General features: G+C 40.6%; 1 protein-coding gene across 4 annotated transcripts in view; it reads right to left on the bottom strand.

Annotated features, from left to right (window-relative positions):
* Positions 1-25847, bottom strand: part of ANKRD44 (ankyrin repeat domain 44) — a 294265-nt gene that overhangs the window by 57723 nt on the left and 210695 nt on the right. For 2 of the 4 annotated variants that reach the window (XM_058549502.1, XM_058549500.1), the window contains exons 14-16: positions 24678-24818; positions 22715-22795; positions 19362-19473 (exon numbers count right to left, since the gene is read on the bottom strand). In XM_058549502.1, the coding sequence (XP_058405485.1) occupies positions 19362-19473; positions 22715-22795; positions 24678-24818 (334 nt within the window). Of the gene's footprint in view, positions 1-19361; positions 19474-22714; positions 22799-24677; positions 24819-25847 lie in introns of all 4 variants that reach the window. The other 2 variants (XM_058549501.1, XM_058549499.1) reach the window with 1 other exon arrangement.

Below are 25847 nucleotides of genomic sequence, written 5' to 3' on the forward strand. Positions count from 1 at the left end.
TAATAGGTATTACCATGGAAAAGAAACACATCTTCTTAAAATTAAAGTCTAGATAGTTAAGCAAAAGATAATGAAATTCCTATATAAGTACAAAATAAAGAAAATCCCTGTGCCTGCCACGCAGTTAAGGCGGCTGTCTTGGTAGAAGTCAATAAGTGAGAAATAAAGCATGCCCACACGATCCTGGACGCAGGCGAGGGATCCTGTCCACTAGCCTTTCCGGTTCCACATTGTTAACCCCTGGGGAATTCCTGTCTGATTTATGACAGTTTCCTGATGAATACAGGGCCATATGGATATTCTCAGAGCTCTCTTAAAATAATAGCCCTAGTAACTCTTTGGTTAAAGTACCACTTACAGAATAATACCTTGACCCTTCAAGGTATAAGGGTATTAAGACCCATTATGACTTCAGTCATGATACCTTGACCCTTCTGTTATGGATGCTACAGAGGAAGACGATTTGAGGCCACAGAATGTGGAAAAGATATGGTCCCAGGGAGCATCAACCTGAGGTAGACCTGGGAAAACAGGTAGTTCTTTGGACCAATTGTCCCTCGCCACTCACTGCTCTTAAGCTGACTTTTGGTTGCTCAAATCTCCCTCATAGAGCAAAATTTATCTGTCCTATTTCTCATTCTCCCAAGCTTTTGCTCTCTCTGAGCTAAGATGCTAGCAGGTAGTAAGCTGTTTCATTCCAGGAAATTAATTTTCAGTTTAACTGAAACATAATACCTTGACCCAGAGTAATCACTCCAGAAGAAAGAATTCTTTGTGACCGGCACACAGATCAAGAAACACATTAGCAACGATTCAGAAGTTCTTCTCATGCCCCTTCAATCATTAATCCCTTCCAAGAGTCAACACTATTCTTATTTCTAGCACCACAGATTAGTTTTCTTGTTTTTGAGATCTTTTTAAAAGGTATCATAAAGAATGTATTCTTTTGTCTCTGCCTTTTTTTCCCTCAACATTATGTATGTGAGATTAATCTACATTGTTACATGCAGCTGTAAATCATTCATTCTCTACTTGCTTTATAGTATCTCACTGTAAACACATCTTGATATATTTCACCATTCTGCTGTGGAGGAGCATTGGGTAATTTCCAATTTGGAAATTGAATAGCGCTTCATGAACATTCTTTGCACGTCTTTTGGTAGTTGGATATGCACATTTCTGTTGGGTGTATACCTAGCTATCGAATTGTTGGGTCATGGGGAATGCATAGCTTTAGCTTTAGTAGATACTGCCAGACAGTTTTCCAAAGTGATTTTATCATTCTGCTCTCACTTAGGAGTTCGAAAGCCACAAGAGCACATTGCTCCTACCCTAACAGTGAAAAAAAGATAGTCTACACAATCATAACTTTTCTTGAGTTCATCAGAGAGCTGAGGTCACAAGGCAACTAAGTAAACTGAATTCCAAAGTAAACTGTAATAAGCCCATCCAAGGAGAGATGGGACACATGAACTGTTTCATATACGACAGAGCAAGGACCTCCATAAAAAACAGGTAAGAAGAAATCAACACAAATTTTTAATGAATTCTTAAAGGCCAAGCTGTCTTTTAGAACAGTTGGGAAACTGAGACACAAGGAGAGTTTTCACTCAGTTTGAAAGCTCTTTGCCATAGGTCTCCACTGGGTGCTCATGAGCAAGACTGGGGGCAGAGGGGAGACGAGATCAAGGAGAACTCCCCTCAGTGGAGCAGATATGGAGGAGGTGATTGGCTACTGCTGTGAGACAAGCATGTCTCACATGCTGTTTCCCTGGATCCTTCTCTCATACAAAGCAAAAGCCTTAAGCCACTTGGATAGGGGCAGCAACCCTTTTATCCCTAGGACCCAGGCAATATTTCATTACTTCTGGCGGAGGGGTAGAAGCAAAACAAGTCTTCCTCTGAGGGAGGAGTAGAAGCAAAAGTCCTCTGTCCCGGGGCGGCGGGGGGGTGGGGGGGGTGGGGGGGGGCAGAAAATCCTTTTAGACCTATATTGCCTGTATATTCTTTGCCCTTTGCATTTCCATATAAAATTTTAAATCAGCTTTTCAATTTACACACATATAAAAGCCCTACAGGGATTCTGACAAGTCTATATCAGTTTGGGGAGAGTTGTTATCTTTACAATACTGAGTCTTTTAACCAATGGAAATAATATGTTTTTCCATTTATTGAAGCAGAGTTCATTTTCCTCATAACATAATGTAGTTCTATAATACAGGCATTTAGTATTTTTTATGCTATTGAAAATTATAATTTTTTGTAAGTGGTATCTTTTTAAAATTTCATTTTCTGTTTGTTGTTACTGGAATATTAGAAAAGCAATTAATTTTTAAAATATTAACCTTGTATATGGTAAGAGTAGGGGAATTTATCAGGTCATCTTTAGTTTTTTTAATAATGTTTTGTAGTTTTTATGGAAAGAGCATTTTATATATTTAATGATGCTAATGCAAATGAAAATATTTTTATAAATGGTATTTTTAAAATTTTTATTTCCTATTTGTTTTTGTTGCTGGTACATAGAACTATAATTACTTTTTGTATGTTGACCTTATACTCTTATCAATCCATCTTGAATTGAGTTTTGTGTATGGTGTGAGGGAAAGAAAAAAAATTCATTTCTCCCTGTAGGCATATTCAATTAACCTGCTGCCCATCTTAATGTCTGTAACTTAATTACATCTGCAGTCTCTTTTGCCATGTAAGGTAACATATTCACACTCCAGGAATTAGAGTGTGGACATTACTGGAGGGCCATTCTACCCACTACACTTTTAGTTTTCCTTCCCTTATTGCACCAGCTAGGACTTCCAGTCCAGTGTTGAACAGAAGGGGAGACAGTAGGCATATTTGTCTTGTTCTCACTGTCAGATTAATGAAGTTCCTGTCTATTCCTAGTTTGTTAAGAATTTCTTTTTGAATTACAAATGGGCATTGAGCTTTACCAAATACTTTTACTACACTGATTGAGATGTTAATCTGATATTTTTCTCCTTTTGCTGTTAATGTGGTAAATTACCTTGATTGATTTTCTAATGCTAAACCACTTGGCATTCCTGGAATACTCTCATTCAATTGTGATACATTATCTTTTTTAGTATATTGTTGCACTTAATTTGCCCATATTTTGTTTAGGATTGTCAGTACTTTTGGATGGATGCTTCCAATTTAAAATAATATTCTTTTTTGTTCTACCTTCAGCAATACAAGAATTGTAGCTACTATTGAAAAAAGAGTAGATCCTTATTCTCAAGCACTTTAAAATCTTCTGAAACTTGTCCACATTGATCTAACCACATAATAGCTCTTTTTGCTTCTATCTAAAAATTTTTGTGATTTCTTTATCTAAATGAAATGAAACATGTCTGGGGGTTGGGATAAGACAAAGAATTTTATAGGAACCACGTATTTCCAATAGATCAGTCCACTCATTTACTTTCTACATTTTTTGCCAGTTGGCAATATATGCTGAGTCCATTAGGATGGAGCCGGGTCTACTTTATAGCGAGCAATACCTGATACATTATGTGTTCTTAATAAATATGCAGTGACATTAAAAATGAAGCCACCAGATGGTGCCACTATAGGTAATAGTCTACCTTTTCATTCCAACAGTAAAGAATGTTTTCTTTTTAAGTACCATCCGGGAAAATCTCTTGGGATTGTTGTAACTGCACATACTAACAACTATCTACTCCTTCAACCTACCCCTGACACTGCAGGTCTGCAAAGTCACCAAATATTTAAATCAATATGCCTCAAAGTTAGCAGAGAAAAGCACTAGAGTTGAATTGGGGGATTCAGAGAGGTGTTCTCTCTACATTTAGACTGTGAATCTTTTTCATTTTTTTCAGCATTGAATTGTTATTCCTCTGTGTTCTGTAAATTAAAGCCCTTTTAAGCAGAGAAGGGATACCATACAAGATGAGAAGAAATAATGGATAGTTTTAATGAAAATTAAAGAAGCTTAGATTTGATGTCAGTTGGCTCAATTTTTTACCTCCCAGAGCACTATTAGTTCACTGATAAAATGTGAATGGTATCTGCAAAGGTTTTGATTATTAGAGAGTCTTTATATAACTCTGGGGCCTAATCACCACTATAAGTTGGCATAAAGTGGCAGGTCTACTGGATTTCATACTATTTAAAATATATTCAGTCCCCTGTCCATTATCCACATATCTATCAACAAAAGTACTCGTCTGAGAGCTAATTCAGTTGAAGTTCAGCACTGCAAAACACTTGATTGCATTAAGTAACAGACATTTTGAAATGGTGACAAGTAGTCAACCTTGTAAAATAATCAGGGTTATGGGTGTTACATCTGATCAATTCCACTTGCTGAGCATATGCAGTTCTTTGTGTATTACCAGGAAAAACAATAATACTGGTCTCATGTTTCCATGGCGACTTCTGAGAGCAATTCTTAAGTTTAAGAGTTACCTCTTTTAATCAACTAAAATTTTCATCTAGGTGATATTCCCAGGTTACCCTGAATTATATTATCATCGTGTTAACTTACTTTCTGTCTCAGTACAAGGTGAAATTTGCCTAGGGCAACAGAGTTTTATTTGAGGGGTGGAGGTAGGTTGGAGAGGCATGTAGAAGCTTAGGGACATGGTAATATGATTTTAAAAAGTGCAGAAAAAGAGAACAAAGGAGACAATAAATTTGAATACAAAATTATTAATGTTTTAATAATTAAAAAAATTAAGCAACAGAAACAGTATCTTGCTTCAGAAAGGCATTTTTCTTACCTGCTCTTATTCTCTACAAAAGCTGTGCAAACCAACATAAATGGCTCTTCGGACATGATTTTTAATTTTAATTACGGTATAAATTTCCCACTCTAAGCATCAATTAACATTTTAGTGATTCTAGCCCAGTCAATAAAATATACAGCTTTGAAGAAAATTTCTATTGATTCAATTAAAGCTAATCTTGGCGGGATTCTGAAACACTAGTTAAACACCACAAAGACTACTTCTGGCTAATGAACATTAAAAGAATCAGCATAGATTTAAGTAAGTGGGTAAAGAAAGCTGTTATTACTTTAAGCAACATTAAAACAGATGGGAGAGACTGACACACATGCATTTAGATATGTGCCTGCCTCGCATTTAATCTTTTATGAATGGCTGATCCCAGATGGTGATGGGATTCAGGAGCATAATTTGAGACACAGCATCCATTTTCCTTTTACTCCAATGTACTATGTCAGTTACAACTTTTCTATTTAGTGGATGATACAAATATAGTCAAAAGGAAAGAAACCACCATGAAAACAGGATCTCTGATATCTTGAAAATGAGAGTGTTGGTCAATTTATCAAACCAAGTCCAAACATCCACCCACATTCTCCACCATTCAATTCATTTCAGGTTTGGTCTACTATTCCACACTCACACAAATGGTTGGGTGCTAAAACAAGAAATCTAGAGAGACAAGCACGGCAAACACATTATGCTGACAGGTGTTAGTCAATTTCTCATTGACCACTAAACCCAGAATGGCACGTGCCCTCCCCTGAACTCTCACAGAGTGTCACCTGTATCTCTTCTGGGACACCATGTTTTATCTTGGATAATGATAAGAATAACAGAAACAGAATTCTAACAGAACAACTATAGTACTTTATCATTCTTACTTTTTTGTGTGTGTGTGAGGAAGATCAGCCCTGAGCTAACATCTGCCCATCATCCTCTATTTGCTGAGGAAGATTGGCCCTGGGCTAACATCCGTGCCCATCTTCCTCTACTTTATATGGGACGCTGCCACAGCATGGCTTGACAAGTGGTGCATCAGTGTGCGCCCAGGATCCGAACCCTGGGCCGTTGCGGTGGAGCGCGCGCACTTAACAGCTACGCCACAAGGCCGGCCCCCTCGTTATTACTTCTTTACATGCTGATTCCCATTACTGGGCAGTAAACTCCCAGAGACAACAGCTTCTTCATCTTTTTAGACCTGGCATACAACACAGTGCCTGGCAGATGGGGGAACTGATTAACAGGAAATGAATACATAATAATAGCTGCTACTTCTACCTCCATACGCTAGGCACAGTGCTAGACACTTTGTGTACATTATTCCATTTAAGCCTCAGAACAACCCAATCCCTATTTGGCAGATTAGACAAGATACGGAGGATCATAGAAATGAAGTAAAATCCTTAAAGACCTTGCAGGTAGGTAATGACAGAGTTGGCATTCCAACCCAGGCCTATGTGATGCAGAAGTCCTTGAACTTTTGGCCATACCACACAGACCCTCCTCTGACCCAGTTCCCATAGGCTCTGGCCCGAGTTGTAGGGTGGGAGGTCTAAGGAAATGGTCAGTGGCACTGCAACAGGTGGTTGAGAGCAGACTCCACACATTGGGCACAGCCACTGGCAGCCTCTGTACCACCACTGGTGGGCAGTGGTGGGAGCAGTGTCTTTATGGGACACCTGTGACCAAACAGCATTCTGGATGCTAACAGTAGTGGGAGATACCACTATAGCAAGTAAGAACAGGAGAGGAGGAAAATAGTGAGTGTCCTGTGGTTACCAAAGAAGTGCATAGAACACACGGGAAACACCAAAAACTCCAGAAGGAACTGAAGCCAAAGCTTTGGCAGAGTAGGAGGCGATAGGGCCAGAGAAATAATCTGGGGATGGTTATTATAATCCTAATACCCTACAGGGAACTAGGACATATGAGTGACATTTTGAGCCTATATTTATATAGTATATGTTTTACCTCCCATATTAGATTATAATCTTCTTGAAAGCAATTTTCATGTTTAATGTATTTCTGTCAGCCATGGTTTCTAGCACATTGCTCTATAATTTACTCTGTATCTCCAGAAAGTAGCCATCTTAAAAGTAGCTAATATAAGAGAAGTCACACCTTGAAAGTTGTCCCAATGGACTCCCAGGTCGGTATCCATGGAGTCTAGGAACAATAGCACCAGTGGTAAAAGTTTCTCTAGCCTTTCCCAGAGGAGAGAACTCCTGGACAGGTTGCGGAGGGTATTCCAATTGGCAAGGCACTGGGTCTTGAGTAAGAGAGGATACATGAGGTCATCAGAGCTTGAGCTCACTGACTTTTACTCATTTCCTTTGATTTTAATTCTATGTTCAGAAAGAAAACTTCTGATCTTTATTCAGTTTATAAAATTGGATCTCCCACTTGGAAGGGAACATAGCTGTAGCAAATGACACGAATCCCCTGGTTCTCTTAGCAGTTGGATGTTTCACTGGAAATTCATAAAGGATGTTCTTGCTTATCCAACTAGTATGACTGATAAGGAGGACTCATAAAGTCTACGAACTTGTAAAAGCTGATATGTTGACTCTGATCTCCAACCTCACCAGTTGCTACTACCAGTAGAGCCTTAAAAGGATCAGTATACAGGAAATACTGATTAATTAAGCATCATCTTTACTGTAACATTCCTTTCACTTTCAAAAATATATTTTAAGAAAGAATGACACCAAAAACATACTGCTTGTCTGAAATGATTGCTTTGGGTTATTTCTTACTACAGTTTGTCTCATATCAATGTGAGGAATTTGAGACCCAAAGAAGATTGCTATAAACTAAAAAAATCTTTATGGAATTAAAAAATTAATTTTTTTGTGTGAAATACATCATATGTTTGGAAAACTATAAATTTCTCCTAGAAAAAAAATGCTATGAAGTCATGACTACATTAAATTGCCTTCCCAGTGATCAAATGAATTTTATTGCTTAATACTAACAAAACTACTTTTCCAAGTGCTGAATGGTCCACAGAATTTAAATCCAGTGATGTTGCCACTTAGATTGTAGGGATCTACTCATATGAGAAAATAAATCTCAGTTATTGCTAAGCAATTTGGTTTTTCCAAACATCTCTTTCCGCTGTTATAGATGGCTGGGCCTCTACCCTCCTTTGGAATCTTAGAAAGGCTCTTTGTTCTTCGTGAGTATCATAACAGGTGTGTATGTGAGCTCTTATTCGGACTAAAAAAATGCTTAGGCCTCTACATTTTCTGTTATTGAATGAAGATCAAGAAGAGGAGTGATTATCATAGGGACCTGACTTCACAAGGGAGGAGTCCTTGGCAGCTGCCAAGGATAAGGCATCGTTGGAGAAACCATCTTGCTGGGAAGTCACTGCTCCCCCCGCCCTCCCTATGGTAGAAGGCAGCTGTTATCATAAGGAGAGTGAGGCCAAGCTGACAGCAGCTGTTACAAAGAAACCGAACAGAAATTTCAGGAGGAAGGCTGGGTCCACATAAGAGTGCTTTTATGAAAATATGTGCAGAAGTCCAGAGGTTAGCACTGTAGATTTTAAACAATGGGATGTACTTGAGAGCTGTAGCTAGGTTGCTTCACCCCTCACTGGGTGGGGAATGCTATCAGGTGGTTTTGCTCCCCTGATAAAAAAAGAAAACACAGATTGCCCGTCAAGACAGGCTTTCCAAAGAAATGGATGACACAGACATAACTATTATTGGTATTGTCCGAGGTTCTGCTTCCCTTTGACAAAGCCTAAAGACCGCTCATCTCAGTGACATCTTGGTTGGATGTCGCTGTCTTGGTTGATGTGGAATTCAGATGCTCTGAGACAGCTTTGTCTTTCAAAGCTGGAGTTTCAAACTGGAGTTTGCCAGTTCTCCAGACAGTAGGGCATAATGGTTAAAAGCTTGGAATTTAGAGTCAGATAAACAGGGGTTTAAGTTCTGGTTCTACATCACACCAGCTGTATGATCCAGGGCAAATGATTCAATTTCTTTGTACTTTAGGATACTCCTGTGAAATAGAGATAAAAATAGGTGTTAGTTCACAGGGTTGTTGTGAGAATTAAAGGAGACGATGCAGGCACAGGGCCTAGCCCAACATGTTTGCAATAAATGTTCCTGATTATGACTTGAGGCATGATTGTTAAACTTCTCCCCTATGAGAAAAGGCTTCAAAAGAGAATTAGGGTTTTGTTTTGTTTAAGGGATTGATTCTTTTAAGGAATGAGGGTCTGATGACCTCATATTGTTGATCAAAGTTTCATGAACTTTGGTGCCATATAGTTCATAATATCTCCATTTTTTAGATCTTCTTTGATTTCTTTCATCAGCATTTTGCAGTTTTCAGCATACAAGTCCCATATTTCATTTTTTTGGAAGTTGTAAATAATACTGTATTTTAAATTTTTATCCACATGTTCACTCCTAGTACATAAAAATGCAATTGATGTTTGTATGTTTATCTTGTATCCTACAACCTTGCCAAACTCACCTATGAGTTCTAGGAGTTTTTTCTTGATTCCTTGGGACTTTCTATGTACACAATCATGTCATCTGCAAATGGGGAAAGTTTTATTTTTTTCCTTTCTGATCTTTATGCTTTTTCTTTCCTTACTGCTCTGGCTAGAACTTCCAGCATAATGTTGAATAAGAGTGGTAAAAGCAGACATCCTTGCCTTGTTCCCAATGTGGGGGGGAAAACATTCAGTCTTTCACCATTAAGTAAAGTGTTAGCTATTCTTTTTCAAGTTGTTAGATGTCTTTTTATCAGGTTGAGGAAGTTCCCCTCTATTCCTTTCTTCTTCTGTTTTTAGTTATATATATATGGGTTTTTTTTTTCCGTGTGTAAGGAAGATTGGCCCTGAGCTAACATCTGTGCCCATCTTCCTCATTTTGTATGTGAGACGCTGCCATAGCATGCTAGTGTATAGGTCCGCACCCAGGATCCGAATCTGTGAATCCCAGGCCACCGAAGCGGAGCACGCAAACTTCACCACTACACCACCAGGTCAGCCCCTATTCTTATCTTTCTGAGAGTTTTTTTTTTAATCTTGAATGGGTGTTGAATTTTGTCAAAAATGTTTTTCTGCATTGTTTAACATAATCACGTGATTTCTCTTCTTTAGCCTGTTAATATGGTGAATTACACTGATTGATTTTCAGATATCAAAATAGGCTTTCCCTGTAAAAATCCCATTTGGTCCTGGTATATAATTCTTTGTGTATATTCCTAAATTCTATTTGTTAATATTTTAGGGATTTTTTGCCTCTGTATTCAAGAGAGATATTGGTCTATATTTCTCTTTTTTGTACTGTCTTTGTGTGGTTTTGGTATCAGGGTATGAGCTTCATACATGAATTGGAAAGTGTTCTCTCCTCTTCCATTTTTCAGAAGAGACTGTGTAGAACTGGTGCTAACTCTTCTTAAATATTTGGTAGAATGCTCCAGTGAACCATCTGGACCCGAAGATTTCTTTTGGAAGAGTGTTTAAATTCAATTTCCTAAATAGTTATAGGACTATTCAAACGATCTACTTCACATTGGGTAAGTTGTGGTAGTTTGTGTTTTTTGATGAATTGGTCCAACTCACCTAAGTCAAATGTATGTGTGTAGCTATTCATAATATTCCTTTATTATCATTTTGATGTCTGCAAGGTCTGTAGTGATATCCCGTTTCATTCCTGATATTGGGAATTTGTCTCTCATTTTCTTTTGTCAGTCGTAGTAGAGGTTTGTCAATTATATTGATCCTTTCAATGAACCAGTTATTTATTTCATTGATTTTCTCCATTGTTTCTCTTTTTTCAATTTTATTTATTTCTGCTCCCATCTCTGTTATTTCCTTATTCTGCTTATTTTGGGTTTATTTTGCTACTCTTTTTCTAGATTCTTGAGATGGAAACGTAGGTTATTGACTTGAGACTTTTCCTCTTTTCTAATGTAAGCATTTAGCACTGTAATTTTTTTCCAGCACCAATTAAACGGTGTCCCCAAATTTTGATTTTTTGTATTTTCATTTTCATTCAGTTCAATGTTTTTTATTTGGATTTCCCTTGAGATGTTCTCTTTGAGCCATGGATTATTTAGAAGTCTGTTATTTAATTTCCAAGTGTTGGAGATTTTCCTGGTATCTTTCTGTTATTGATTTCTAGTTTTATTCCACTGTGGTGTGAGAACACACTCTGTATGATTTCAATTCTTTCACATTTGTTGTGGTTTGTTTTATGTTCAGGATATCTTGGTGAGTGTTACATGGGCACTTGAAAAAAATACGTATTCTGTTGTTGGGTGGAGTATTCTATAAATGTTGATTAGATCCTCTTGGTTGATGATATTATTGAGTTTTTCTATATGCTTGACGATTTTCTGTCTAGTTGTTTCATCAGTTGTTGAGAGAGAGGTGCTAAAGTCTCCAACTATAATTGTGGATATCTCTATTTTTTCAGTTCTATCAGTTTTTGCTTCACATATATTGTGCCTCTGTTATTTGGTGCCTACAAATTTAGGATGCTCTCCTTGAATGGGTTCCAATCTTTACTGGGCTGCCTTCCTGACATCTTCCTCCTTGGGCTCCAGCCCCACCTGGACTGCCTTTCTGCTCTGCTCAGGCCTGCCTAATGGGTTTGTAACTGAGTAGAAAGAAAGGGAGGAACCAAGGAAGGAAAAAAGGGGGAATGAAGGAGGGCCAGATTAACTTTTTCAGGCTAACTTTTAAACTACATTCTCTTTAAGAAGTCTTCCTTTCTCCTACCACATTGAGTCCTTAGAAGCTCCCATATCAGGAGCAATAATTCCTCTTCTTTGAACCCTTAGTGCTCACTATCCATCTGGAAGAAATTACAGAAAATGTGTGTGCGTGGTTTTAATTTGATGGATGTCTTCACACCAGTTTGACACATTAGTATAGGTTTTTAGATCTTGAAGAAAAAAATGGAAGGGACATTGCAATAAAATGGGTTGATGTTGAGAAGTAATCAAATCTAAAGAAAAGGCCAAGCCACAGAAATGTAAAATTTTCATCTCCTCTCTCACCTGTGTCTTCTATGAAATACCTTCCTAACAAACAGGACAGTCACCATAACACTTAATGAACCAGCATTTATGTTTTATCACTATGTCAACCTTAATCATCACAAGCGTATTTCATTTGTTCAACAATTTTTGGCACCTGATAAGTGCTTGGCATTACTAGAACCTATGTCTTATAAACTTGACATTAAAATTTACATATATTTAAAGAATAATAGTTTATTTTTCTTTAGCGCTGCGTATTAATCTTTCCTAAAACAATGACTCTAAGTGTGTCTTTGTATTGAACCAGTGAATCATGGGGAATAATCAAACAATAACCTTATATTCTCCTTTTCCCTATACCAGGTCCAATCTCCTTTTAGATGCTACTTCTTTTCCTGCCATCTCAGATAAAATCTCCAACAAATAATAAACAGTTCTCTGGGCACTTTAGTTACAAACATAACTTCAAGTCAGTTACTAATGTATCTATTCCAGTACAGTAATCACAAACTCTGAACACTGTTTAACATTGAGGCTTTGCTCTGCCTCCCCCAAAGGCTGCAGCGGGGAAGGAGACAAGGCTGACTTCCCTGTTCCCCAGCCTCGGGCTTCTCCTCCTCCGTTCCTCTCACTGGGTGCCTCTGCTTTCTCCAGGACTGAAGGGGAGAGGGAAAAGGAGGACACAGAAGGGACAGGGACAATGGTCTTACTGACTAGCAACCTTCTGGCAGTGCTGTGCTCTGACTGGGTCAGACATTTAAAACCATCTCTCTGGGATACTTACTTAGGTTCTCTGGTGAGCCCCCATCACAGGGGCCTCTCGCCTGCAATTCCCTTTCCCTGGGTGAACGCACCTCTCTGCTGGTAGCTTACATTCCCCTCTCCCCACTAGGCATCCTGGGTCTCCCCACTCTTGCAGGCAGCCCTCTCGTGTGGGATCCAGGAGGACTCCAGGCCAGCTCCAGCCCTTGGCTCACGCTTAGACATTAGGAAACATACACTTTTGACCCATCGTTGGTGGGGGTGGAGTATTTCTCAAACACAGCCCTCTATTTAACTTCTTGGCAAGCAAGCTCTGGTCAGAGCCATTCAGTCTTTAGATTTATCACATGCCAGTCCACTTGGCCCCCAACATTACATGGAACACATATCAGATATCCAAGCAATCTCCTCAAAACTTCTCTCCCTGTGCTTGGGATCAGGAGAAAGCATCCTTTCCCCCCTGCTATGGGGGGAGGGAAGTGGTGGGGAATCTAAGCAGAGCTCTCTCCAAAGAAATCTGGCCCCTGATATCCAGCTTCTTCAATGGGTAAGGGGGCCAAGGGCTGAAACACTAGTGTCTCACTTTGAAATGTGGGGGCAATGGCTTTACTGTCCTGAGCCCTCTACTGAAGGTGAAACTGAAATTGTTTACTTTAATGCATCCTACTGACGCATCCTTCAGCAGCTGCCAAATTCATTCACAGCAAAGCCAAAAAAATTTTTTCTGCTCTATTACAAAGAAATAAATGGAACTTTTTGTCATAAAATATTGTCTATTCCATTGTTCTGAACACAGACTCACATCCAAATTCCGATCCAAAATTTGTGGGCTTATATTTATATTCATAGCGGTGAGTAGGCTGCCAATGGCATCAAACATCTATGCCCACCCCTCTGCTCCCCCCGTTAATGAGAGATCCCCATAAGGGTTTACGTTTCTCTTCAACTGAATTAAATAGAAGGAAAAGCAAGACCAGCATTGTTGAGGTTTCCACCACCCATTGGAAGTCTGTCTGCTAGGAGGCCATGTGCACCCCAGGTCCATCTCTTAGCAGCACCTCTGGGGACAGAAAAAAGCCATCAGACACTTGTTTGGGGCTGGGGTTCAAGTTTGCTAGGTTTTCATCTTCTCGTCCTCAGATGACTGCCTAGTAGCTCTCCCTTTTTTTTTTTTTTTTTTTTTTTTGGTGAGGAGATCAGCCCTGTGCTAACATCCGCCAATCCTCCTCTTTTTTTGCTGAGGAAGACGGCCCTGGGCTAACATCTGTGCCCATCTTCCTCCACTTTATACGGGACGCCGCCACAGCATGGCTTGCCAAGCAGTGCGTCGGTGCGCACCCGGGATCCGAACCAGCGAACCCCGGGCCGCTGCAGCGGAGCGCGCGCACTTAACCATTTGTGCCACCGGGCCGGCCCCAGTAGCTCTCCCTTTTTTAACTCCTCTTCTATATCCTGCTTTCCTAGTCTTGAGAAGCTTAATTAGACATTACCAATGTAAGTACATCTTATACAGAGCCAGGAGGTAATGGTTTCCTAAAGTCCTGTGATAAACACAAGAAACAACCCAAAACACTTCAAATAGTTATTTGAAAGCAGCATAATTTCAGTATTCAGTTGCCCAAGATATAGTCGTCTTCAGAGAATCCCAGAAACTCCTAGAATATACATGCAGGGGCATTTGTCACCCCCACGTACTCTCGCAGTTGAAGTTCAAGTTAGCTTATAACAGTGAAAAGGGGAGAAGGTCCCAGGGAAGCAGCCAAATTCCAAGTGACTTGGCTTGGTAAAATCTTGGACTGAATTTAATCAGAGGCCTAGAGTTTTCAAACAATCTCTCCAAATTTCTATAGGCAATTTATGTAATTTCATTGGCATACACATTTTTCCATTTCAATAACAAAGCCACAAAGATTTTTACATTCACAGACAAATCTTTAATACTGCAAAAGAAAAGTAGCACGCCCATATAAACTCACAAATTCCAAATAGGGGCATGAATCTCTGATTTTTCTCTTCAGAGTCAGTAAGAATGCATTCCAGATAACGGAAAAGGGAGGCATGGAGCTCTCCTTTGCCAGCTCCCTTCCTCCACTCAAACATATAAGTTTTATTCAGACACAAGATGCTGTATTAGCCAAGTCTCTTCCATTCTGCTTTGATATTTTGAGCCCAATTGAATACGACTGATCATAGCTCTCAGCATACATTTGTGGGCAGATTTTTGCTTGCACACACAGTACATACATCTTTGATCAAGACCAGCTGAGAACACTGGCTTCAGTAGGCAGACTTGGCAGAATTCTGATCCTTGGCTATTCTATCAAGGCTAAGGGGTTCACACTACTTTCTAGAAGATTTTTGCTCATGGAATAAATTCCATATAAGTTTATACAAGGGAAGTAGAGTGAAAACAACTAGAATAATTTCTGTTTCTTTTTGATTATAGCAAAACAGACTGAACACAAAGTATGGTTTATAAATTCTAAGCTTATGATCACAGACACGACCTCAAAACCATGAATGCCAAGTAAACACACACCAAGTTAAATGTCAGAGTCAAATAAAATACGCATCAGAATTAATGATACATATTTAATGATACGCATAATCACAGTAATTGCTCAACTAGATGGGAAGAGAGGCAAAAGACAAATTTTATCAACCTCACAAATCAGCTGGCTCTGATGGCCACCCATCCTCTTCAATCCTACTCTGACTCTCAAAGGACAAAGGCCCTCGTCTGGGAGGGAAGGCCCAGGGGCCACAAATACTCATTTATTCTCTATATTCCTTCCACAGGCCGGAAACATAGACTAGGGAATGTGACGTAAAGAAAATTCTCCCTGCATAATTCCCACTCAGAGGATCAAAAAAGCCACCCAGAGTACCAGAAACATGTCTTTCATTGGCATTATTCTAGCACCCGGCACAGAGTCAGGACCAATTTGTTAAAAGGATGACCTGTACATGGATTGGGGTCTTTGCATCATGAGATGAGGGAGAAGATTGGCATGGCAGTGGTGAGTCTTAGAAATGTACCTCCTAGTACATATTTGTTAATTGGTTTGTTTTCCTAACATCTAGTACCAAAAGAAATGGGAGTTTTAAGGAATAGGAGGGTATTGTGGTCCTAGAGAGAGAGTATAAATTAGAAAAGGTGTCCCCCAAAAACCCACTTCTTGTATCAAGAACAGGTCTTATTCTCATCACAAGGAAAAAAACATTTTTTTTTGTATCTATATGAGGTGACGGATGTTAACTAAACTTATTGTGGTAATCATTTTACAATATATGTAAGTCAAGTCATTATGCTGTACACGTTAAACTTATACAGTGCTGTATGTCAAGTATATCCAAATAAACCTGAAAGAAAAAGATAATTAAGGGCATAATGTATGCAAAATTCCTGGGCATGTGGTGGACACGCAATAAATGCCACTGGTAGTGGTCCCATCCACTCCCAAATCCATTCACAGTTGGCTGAGCCAGCAGTGGGGATAACATACTGGCAATGGTCTGGCTCTATGATGCCACTCCTAGGGGAGAGCCCAGGAGTGTGTTTTGCTTTGATTGGGAGCGGGCAGGGTACAAGAATGCTTATAGCCTGCTTAGGATCTATGCTTAGTTGAACTACGCCCAAGAGGAGTTTTAGGATGCGTTCCAAAATGGAAATATGTGGAACTTTCCATCCAACTATAAAAATTTAGGAAAATGAGAAGAGAATTTCCATCCCATCTGTGTTATAAATGACCCACTGAGGTTCTTTCCTAAAAGCAAAGAATGGTGACATTTCTACCAATTTATATTGATATTCTGGTCCTTTTCAGCTGACAGTGCAAATTAACATCAATTAATACCTCCTTCTACCTTCTTTTGAATGTCATAATTGCCAAGGACAATCATCTCTTTATAAATTACACAGGGCAAGTGTTGATCAAATCACAGGAGTAATCTCACTATCAGACAAAGCCTGTGAAATCCTCTTGTGGACAGAAAACGTTTTCATTGGATAACAGAAATAATGGCCCTAAAATGGCTTTCCTGAAAAATGAAAATAATGTGCAGTATATTGTTTACATAGAAAGAAGGTGTTACAGGATAATCATTCTCAGAGTTACCATACTATGGGATTAAAGATAACACATCAAAGTACTTTAAAACAGCACAAGTTATTAAGAGCATAATAACAAACTTAGTAATAAAAGTTCATACATCTAATTAAAACATACAGTTTTCATAGAGGAAACCTATTAAAGACAGTTGTGTCTTAAGTGCATTTTGGAATGCAGGCTTATAATGGGTAGTTAGGATAGTAAGCCTTCACTCTGCCACTGATTACTATACACACACACACACATACACACACACACACTTTGTGAGAAGCCTTTCTTATGTGGGATCTAAACACAAAGTCCTATTTGCTGATAGATCTAGATCAACTTCCACAGCAACGCTGGTGTTAGAAGGCAGAAGTGATATTTCCTTATACCACAACCAATTCCTACCAAGCTTTTGCTCTATGTTGAAAAGCCTTGGGTGGTACTGGAGCTTTAACTTGCAACGGAAGGCAGCATGGTGTGGTAAACTTCTTTTTTTTTTAAATCAGGAATCCTGATTCATGGTCCTGCTTCATCCACTGACCAAAGCTATGACTTTGGACACATCAGTTCATGCCCCTGTGGTTTGGGTTGCCCCTTGGCCACTTGTGCTTCTACACTAAAATCTATCTTATAGAAGGTTCTGAAATCACTGGCTTCCTACATCTTTCTATGGAACACGGTGGTTTTAAAATATGTCCACAACTTCTTTGACACTTCTTCCTTTGAAAGGTGGAGTCGACTTCACTCTGGATTTTGTGACCACTGCAATGAACAGACAAAGCAGAAGTGACTGTGTGTGACCTTCAAGCTAGATCATTAAAAGTAATATGCTCTTTCCCTCACTTGCCCTCACTCTCGCTCTCTCTCCCTCTCTCCCGGGCAGATGCCTTTGGATCCCTGAGCCACTGTGTCAGATATCTGGCTACTCTGAAACCGCCATGCTAGAGAAAACCACATAAAGAAACCACACAGAGACAGAGAGAGGGGTCCAAGGAACATCGGTTGTTTGAATCTTCCCCCCCAGATGACTGACAGATGAGTGAAGAAGCCTTTGAGATTATGCTAGCCCCAGCCACTGTCTGACTGCAGTCTCACAGGATGCCTTTAACTAGAACTACTCAGCTAAGCCACTCCTGAATTCTTGGTCCACAGCAACAGTGAGAGCTAATAAGTGATTACTGTTGTTTTCAGTCACTAACTTCTGGGGTGATCTCTTATGCAGCCACAGTAACTGGAAGAGGAACTATGATGGAATCAAAACTAGAGGGGAAAAAAAATGCCATCCCCAAGGTCAAACAAGGAAATCTTTAGCATCCACAAGAACGACAGGAAAGAAGACTTGGAAGTCTTCAAGAATGATGAAGGTAGGTATGATTCACCAATAAATGCCACAAAAAACAACACTAAATGATCACCTTTTATTTCCAAGCTGGGTGACCTTTATGAACATTTTCCAACATTCACAGTTAAAAGAAACATAGTAAGAATGATCCTAAGTGGAACCATAAAAGCAGCAGCAAAGCCAAAGGTAAAGGAAGTAGCTGGGGCATCATCAGTCATTCTATGTGGGCACTGACACCATTGCTCATTGCCTTCCTGCCTCATACCTTTCTCAATAGACTGTGCAGTTGATAAAGTGCAAGTGTTTCCCCAAACACACCTCCAAATAACTCTGAAAAGTAGGACTTCTCCTTTTAAAGGGACAAGGTGGAGAGCCGGAGTCCAGTCAGCAAAGGTGGCACCTATCATTGGAGCAGAGACAGTGAGTTCGGGATACCCCGTGTATCATGGTGAAGCTGAACTAAGGGCGAGGCCCAGGAGATGGAAAATGGGAGCCTGCAGCCAGGATGCAGCCACAAGCCCACATTTTTTCTTCCTAGCCCACCTAGCATTTTCAAAACAGGAAATGTCACATAAAAAATCTAGATTTCTAGCTTCTCTTGAAACACTGGAGATCTAGCAACCCTGGGTATGCATTTCCACCTGGTCTCAATCAGCTGGAGCTGACTAGCTGTTTCTCCCTTTAGACAGAACATGTCCTCCTATTTGCCACAATCCTCACCACTCCCTATTCTATACCTGGGCTACTTCATTCATTTACTTTATATTTATGGTCCCTGTTGGCATTTGAGTTTGTGTCTTGTGACCTATACCAACAGAGGAGTTTCAGACTTCTCTGAAACACCCCAGGTGTTTCTTGATCACTATAGATTTGCAATTATTAGTGGTTTGGAAATTCCAGTAAATTCTGCTGTGGTGCCCTTGCCAACTTCTGTTCCTAACCACAAATGCGGGACCGTGACAAACCCATAAGGCTAAGAGTTATGTAAGTCATCTTACAACACTGTTATTGAATATTGGGGTGCTAAGTGTGCCTCCGGAAATACATACTGAGCTTATTTGAGACATCCAAATTATCTTTAAAATACAAATTGTGTCCATACACAGGTCTAACATTACCAGCCCAAATTCATATACAAAAGAGTTAATTGTCAGCTCTAAGATTAAGATGGACAGAAGTGAAACAAAGAGATCTATATATTGTCAAGTGAAACAATTTAATCACTTACCATGGAATATCTTCAAGGTGGTTTCTAGTGGGGACTTAATTAGGCACTGAGGGCATTTGCTGAGAGATAAGACCAGCACTTCCACGTTTAGGTGTAGGTGTAGGTGTGTGCATGCTAGAGAAAACAAACAAGATGAAACAACTCACCAATTCCAGACACTGCCTGTGGCCATAGGCAGCAGCGTAATGTACGCTATTGTACCCTTCCTTGTCCCGGATAGAGGGATTTGCCTCATTTTGAAGAAGAAACTCTAGACATCTGTAAGTATAAAAATTAGGTGTTATTTTTTAAAACATCTCTGGACCAAAAGGGATAATTAATGTAAATTTCCTCCTAATTATGAATGCTCCACAAAGCACTTTGTGAGTTTGTTTCTTTAAAAATCCTACAGGCACCGGGTTTTATTTAGTGAAAGTTTTATGTGTGTTTTCTGTAGCTCTCTCTATTTCGGCTTAAAATAGCCATTCTGGAATTCAGGAAAGGCTTTAGGAACAAAAGGGTAATTAGGTTTTTTCCTTCTCATCTTAGGTACAGAACCTGTCTGTCATCAAGGTTACTGAATAATAAGTGTGAGACAGAGCTCCAGGTTCAAGAGATGAAGTCTCAAATGTAACAAAGAAGCGGTAAGGCCATCGTAACAGGGCAAACCTCAAGAGAGGGGCTTTATTTTTAACCTTGCTGTTGGAGACTCTGAGATCTAAAGGTTGGAAAACGAAAGTTAAAAAGAGTAAGGAAACAAAAGAACCCAAGAATAGCCTAAACAATAAAAAGAAGGAATGGATAAACATTTTAAAAATATAAAGCATTAATTCAGGAACCACATATGAAGAAAGAGGCTTCAACTGCACCATTAGGAACATAGACTAGAATAAAATAATAAATAATAAATTTTAAAAGCCTTTTCTGACAGTTGTTGTAATTTTTCAGAAAAAGCCACAAACTTTGCAATAGGTTAGAGGAAGGGGCATAGCTCCACCTTTGCTGAAGAGCCCCAAACTCCAGTACACCAGGACTCAGGGACATAATGAGTTCTGTTCGGGACTATGGCAAATGGCACAATTCTGCTGTACAAGAGGACGGACGAGGCCGGGAGCAGCGCTCCATAAGCTCCGATTTATTCCTGTGACAGTGGGATAAACACGTCCTTTACAAGGCCACGCTGATTCAATTTAATACTCAAATAAAAATTTTAAGATGTTAAATATAAGCCCGTACATTAAATAAGAACTTCCAATGGAAAATTTCTATAGTTTACTCAAAAACTTTAAAATGATATTTACCTATCTTTTGGCATAAGACAAGAGGAGTAAATAAATCACATATAGAGACAATTAAAACAGATATTTTATTTCTAGAAAAACCGATGAAAGACATAATTTTTTAAACCGAATACCTACATGTCACATGATTTATCCATAAAATGCTCCATAATAAATCAAACTACTATTGGAGTCCTGATAGCATGCTGTCTTTGGTGGTTTGCACCTTATAAGGAAGTCCTTTTTTATTTTGGTAATTAAATGCCCATGGACAGGATCCCACGTGTGACTCATTTTAAACCAAATCCGGCTCCTTAAACAAAATCATTCAATAGAAATAGCATTCTAGTAGACACACAATCCCAGCTTCTGAAAGGATTACATTCTAAAAATCAGTTGATACATTTAATGTGTAATTTGGAAAACACTTGGAATTGCTCCCAAAGAGTTGTTTAACCCAGAATATAGCTGAACTATACTACCAACAGTACTATTAGAAATAATAACAGCACTATAGAATTTGAATATTCTCCACATTGTTTCTAGAGGAAAATGAATTCAAGTTCTAACTGGGAATGCTTATCTTTTCTCCTCCCAGACCCTGATTAGCAATTTTGCCACCTAAGCCGCAAAATGAAGAAATGCACCTTAGGTCAGCGGTGTATTTGGACAAGGGGAGTAGTCTCTCTCTGCCTAAAAGAAGCTCCCAGGCAGGCTGGTCCCCACCTCCCCTTGCCTCTCCTGCCCTCCCCATCAGCCCTGAGGGGGTTGCTCTGGTCCAGGGCAAGCTGGCATTTCACTGGAGAAGGGAGCACTTTCCAAGGTAGCTTAAAATTCCAGTCTTTTAATACCACTATTTTAATTTTGGAGTATTAGGGCAAAACCTTGGTCATTCTGCTTTACTCACAGCTGTGTTTCCTGTCCCCACCCTGGCAACAGTCAAAGCTAAGTCCCACAACCCGCCCCGGGGCACACTGTCTAACTACACCCTTCCATAATGGTCTGGACATGGAAGGAGAGCCCAGTGGGTGGTGGGAAGACCTGCGAGTGGACACAGCATTCAGGTCACAGAGAAACTGGTTCCTCTGATGACCGGAGAAGAGAATAAACAAATTAAGGACAGTGTGTGTGCAGACTCTCAGAGGACTATATCCACGGGGTCCTGAGGGCAGGACACCAAGTGTGGGCACCACTCATTCGTTTGTTCATTTACTCAGGAACAGTTACTGAACTCTACCCGCGTGCTGGGCGCTACACGGGGCAGAGCACACCCTCCTCACTGTGACTCGTGGGGCAGAAAGGACTCTCAGAGGATGAAGCACAAAAGCTTCCCAAGTATCAACACCGCGGGTGGGTGTGGTCACTCTGGCCCCATCACAGCTATGGCTAAGTCCTTGTCAGAAGCCAGAGGGAGGCAGGTGGGACGAGGTGGGACGGGAGCTGCCGTGCGCAGGAGGCAGGGGGCTGTTTGTAAGTTGATGCTTTTGTGTTGGGCAGGGAGGGAGAGCACAACTGGTGTATTTCACACCGAAATCTCAAAACATTTATTTGTAGGATCTGCTAAATAGTCATCCCCAGGCCATAAAAGTAGAGCCTAAGGCCCTGAGAGGAGGCTTAATATGTCCCCTGAGGCACATGATATACGGCAGAGTCAGAAATGATATTTAAGACACCTGGTCCTAAAAACCGCTGACCAATCACAGTGATGGTTCAGGCAAAGCTTACAATTTTAGGAAGAGTTCCCTGTGTGAAAATAGCATAATTGAAGGATGTATTAAAAGAACAGGTTCTTCTTCATTAAAACAAGTCCAGGGCCGGCCCCAGGGCTTAGCGGTTGAGTGCGCGCGCTCTGCTACTGGCTGCCCGGGTTCGGATCCTAGGCGCGCACTGACAAACCGCTTCTCCGGCCATGCTGAGGCCGCGTCCCACATACAGCAACTAGAAGGATGTGCAGCTGTGACACGTAAGTATTTACTGGGGCTTTGGGGGAAAAAAAGGAGGAGGATTGGCAATAGATGTTAGCTCAGAGCCGGTCTTCCTCAGCAAAACGAGGAGGATTAGCATGGATGTTAGCTCAGGGCTGAGCTTCCTCACACACAAAAAAAAACAAAAACAAGTCCACATCACTTCCTCGAGATCCCAAGTGAAACCCCCACATAGTAAGGCTGGCCCACGTGGCAACCCAGAGAGGCAGACAGAGCACCAGTAACTGAAGCTTGTGCTTAAGCGAAGAAACTTACAATGCGGCTTCCTTTTCCTTCAGCTCTCTGGCTCTTTCAAGTTCTTCTGAATTTTCATGGGCGTTTCCTAAGATAGTCTTACTTCTCAGCATAAGGGAAAGAAAAAAAATTACAATTAACTTTTTTAATGGCAAAGTTGCTAAGGATTTTGGCGCAATTTATATCTCAACGATTTTCTTCCCAACCCACAAGAAATGAGCACTACTGATTTTTCACTGAGGATATGCATGGCTCTCTCCAAGGCCTTCCAGTAAATCTATTCTCTCCCAAGGAATCCAGTTGAGAACATGACTTTCCTAAAACTTCCATCCAGGTATCAGTGATTAAGACAACATTCAAGTTACCCATCCTTCCTGAAATATGGTAACCTCCCCAAGTAAAAAGGAGGCAATTCAGCTTAAACTTCTCTGACTCCTACCACATTCCCTGCTGCCTCCTTGGCAGCTCAGCATCTTATTTATCCAGGAATGGGGTCCCAGTCACCCCTCAACTGCCAGGATAATTCTTCATCATCCAGGATTCCTTTTCCAGCTCTGAACAGATGAAGACTTGTTCCCCTATGCTATTCCAAGGGACTAGCACAGAGCCTGGCACATGGAAGATGCTCAGTAAGTGTTGAACTTGTTAATTACACCTGTATGGCTATGGGATCCTGCGTGCTACATTGGACTTGCCAGTATTATATAAACAGGAAGAGAAAAGCAAGTAGTCTTTTCCAAACTGTGGAAATATGGATGATAATCCATTACTGAATTCTGAAATCAATTTAGTGGGCTGCAGTCAGTATTTTTTATTTTTTGTGTGTGAGGAAGATCAGCCCTGAGCTAACATCTGTCACCAATCCTCCTCTTTTTGTTGAGGAAGATTGGCCCTGCGCTAACATCCATGCCCATCTTCCTCTACTTTATATGGGACGCCGCCACAGCGTGGCTTGACAAGCGGTGCGTAGGTCCGCGCCTGGGACCCAAACCCGCGAATCCCGGGCCGCCAACGCGGAGCTCATGCACTTAACCACTACGCCACCAGGCCAGCCCCAGTCAGTATTTTTTTTAATGAAATAAAATAAAAATATCAGAATGTATCACACATAGTAAAAGTATATATGGTTTTATGAAATTTTTGTTTCCATGTTACATACATATACATAAAACATATATGTGAGGAGCGTGTGCACGGAGTCATGATGTAAAATGTATTCCTCACTGTGAGTCACTGTCTAAAATGTTTGAAAGCCATTGCTCTACAAGAAAAGGAGGTAGCACTGACCCAGAATCAATTCCACAGTACAGGGCAGCAAATAACTCAATAGTTCTCCAAACAGGGTCACCAAAATGTATTCTTATGAAAGAGGCCCTGGTCCTTAAGTCTTTGAGAACAGTCTCGTAAACTGTGGGCGCCTTTCCCATCGTTTCCCCGTAAGTCAGTTCACTTATTTCTGCTTTCCATTCCTAGCCACCTAGAATCCAAACGCCTCCAGCTCCTGAAAGAGCAGCCACACCCAGGTTTGGAACAATAGTGCCTATTTTACACACTGACGCTGCATTTGAAGGCTATTGGGATTATGCATAGATGGATATTTTCAACATATGACATATATATTAGCAAATGTAAGTTTTACAGCAAATGAAGCATTTAAGTGGTGATGATGAAAACTGCAGTATATGACCAAATAAATTACAACAGATTTTGGATGAACTGATGACCTGGGCTTGACAGCCTCACTTGGCATTCAACTCAAAGAACAGAGAAGGGAAGTAACTGTGCAGTGACACGTAATAATCAAACATAAAGAGAGCAGAAGGGGAAAACGGGGGTTAGGGATGAAGCAATTCTAACTCCTCCGGGTCTGGGTGAGAGCGATTCTTCATTCACAGTTTCCGTGAGGCAGTGTGAAGAAAACTGAGCAAACCCTCTCCCTCCCCGGCCCCACTCCCAGTGGAAACATGAGCAAGGCTGTTGTTACTTTCTATCCATGTCTGATGCAGCAGCATAGTGCAAAGCTGTCCGTCCCCAGTCATCTGTTTCATTAACGTTGGCCCCTGTGGTTACTAATGTCTCAATACAGTGGAAATGACAATTTGCAGCTGCATAGTGCAGAGGGGTCCTGAAAAACAAACAGCAATTTATTACTTCATTCAGTCTGAAAAACAGACCCATCATCAGCACTAGCACCAACAGCAGTATTCCTGGGGGTGTGGAAAGCTCTTCGGCTCTCAGAGTGTGGAGGCCAAGGGAATGCCTGTGGTTTGACTTTATAAGTTGGAGCCAAGGCTACAAAGATAGCGGCTTCAGACAAGGCCATCCACCTGCAGATCTATCCTTTCTCTGCATTCCTAGGGCCTATCCTGGTTCAGGTCTACATTACTGCTCATTCGGACTATTGAAATACCATCTCTATTGGCCTCTTTAGCTCTAATCAAACTTCCATCGAATTTCTAGTTGTTATGAATGAAGAACTGGGTTTTCCAAGGCCCGATACCCACATGTGACAATCCCGTTCTAAAACCTTTGGTCCTCCCCACTGAGCAAAGCCTTGATTCCTTAGTCTGGAATTGAAGATGTTCCCAAACAGGTCCCAATCTACCTTTATAAAGTATCTGTCTCCTCTGGCTGAGCCCATTACTGTATCCAAACTAAATGACCTGAGGTTTTCCTGACCACAGCCATACTTCCTCTGCGCTTCCCCATGGTGTTTTCTTCCCTGGAACGCCCCTTCCTGAACCACTTCCACCCATCAACTTCAAAACTTCCACCCACCAAAACCCTAAAATTTCCTAAGTTCCAGAAGTTCTTTTTCTCTTCTGTCTGAGATTGTGCAGCTCCTGCCTGGGTCTCCCTCGAGCTCCCATCACATATTGCCTTGACTTCACTGGTGTTGTCTCATCTTCTCTGCTCAAGGAGCAGAGAAGCTCCTTGACGGTAGGGATGTAGGTTACCAGGAAGAACAATGCACAAGGAATCAGAAGCCCTGGGTTCTAGTCTGGGTGGATCTGCTAGCTGGGCCCAACCAGGTTCCCTGTCTGGGCCTGAGCTTCCTCATCTTTATTTCATTAAGGACCTTTGAGCAGCTGTCCCCTAAGGTCCATTCTGGGTCTAAAATTCCGTGTACATGTATAACTCGGTTAGTTTTTCT

The sequence above is a fragment of the Diceros bicornis genome, chromosome 10, assembly GCF_020826845.1.
Source record: "Diceros bicornis minor isolate mBicDic1 chromosome 10, mDicBic1.mat.cur, whole genome shotgun sequence".
NCBI classification, from domain to species: domain Eukaryota; kingdom Metazoa; phylum Chordata; class Mammalia; order Perissodactyla; family Rhinocerotidae; genus Diceros; species Diceros bicornis.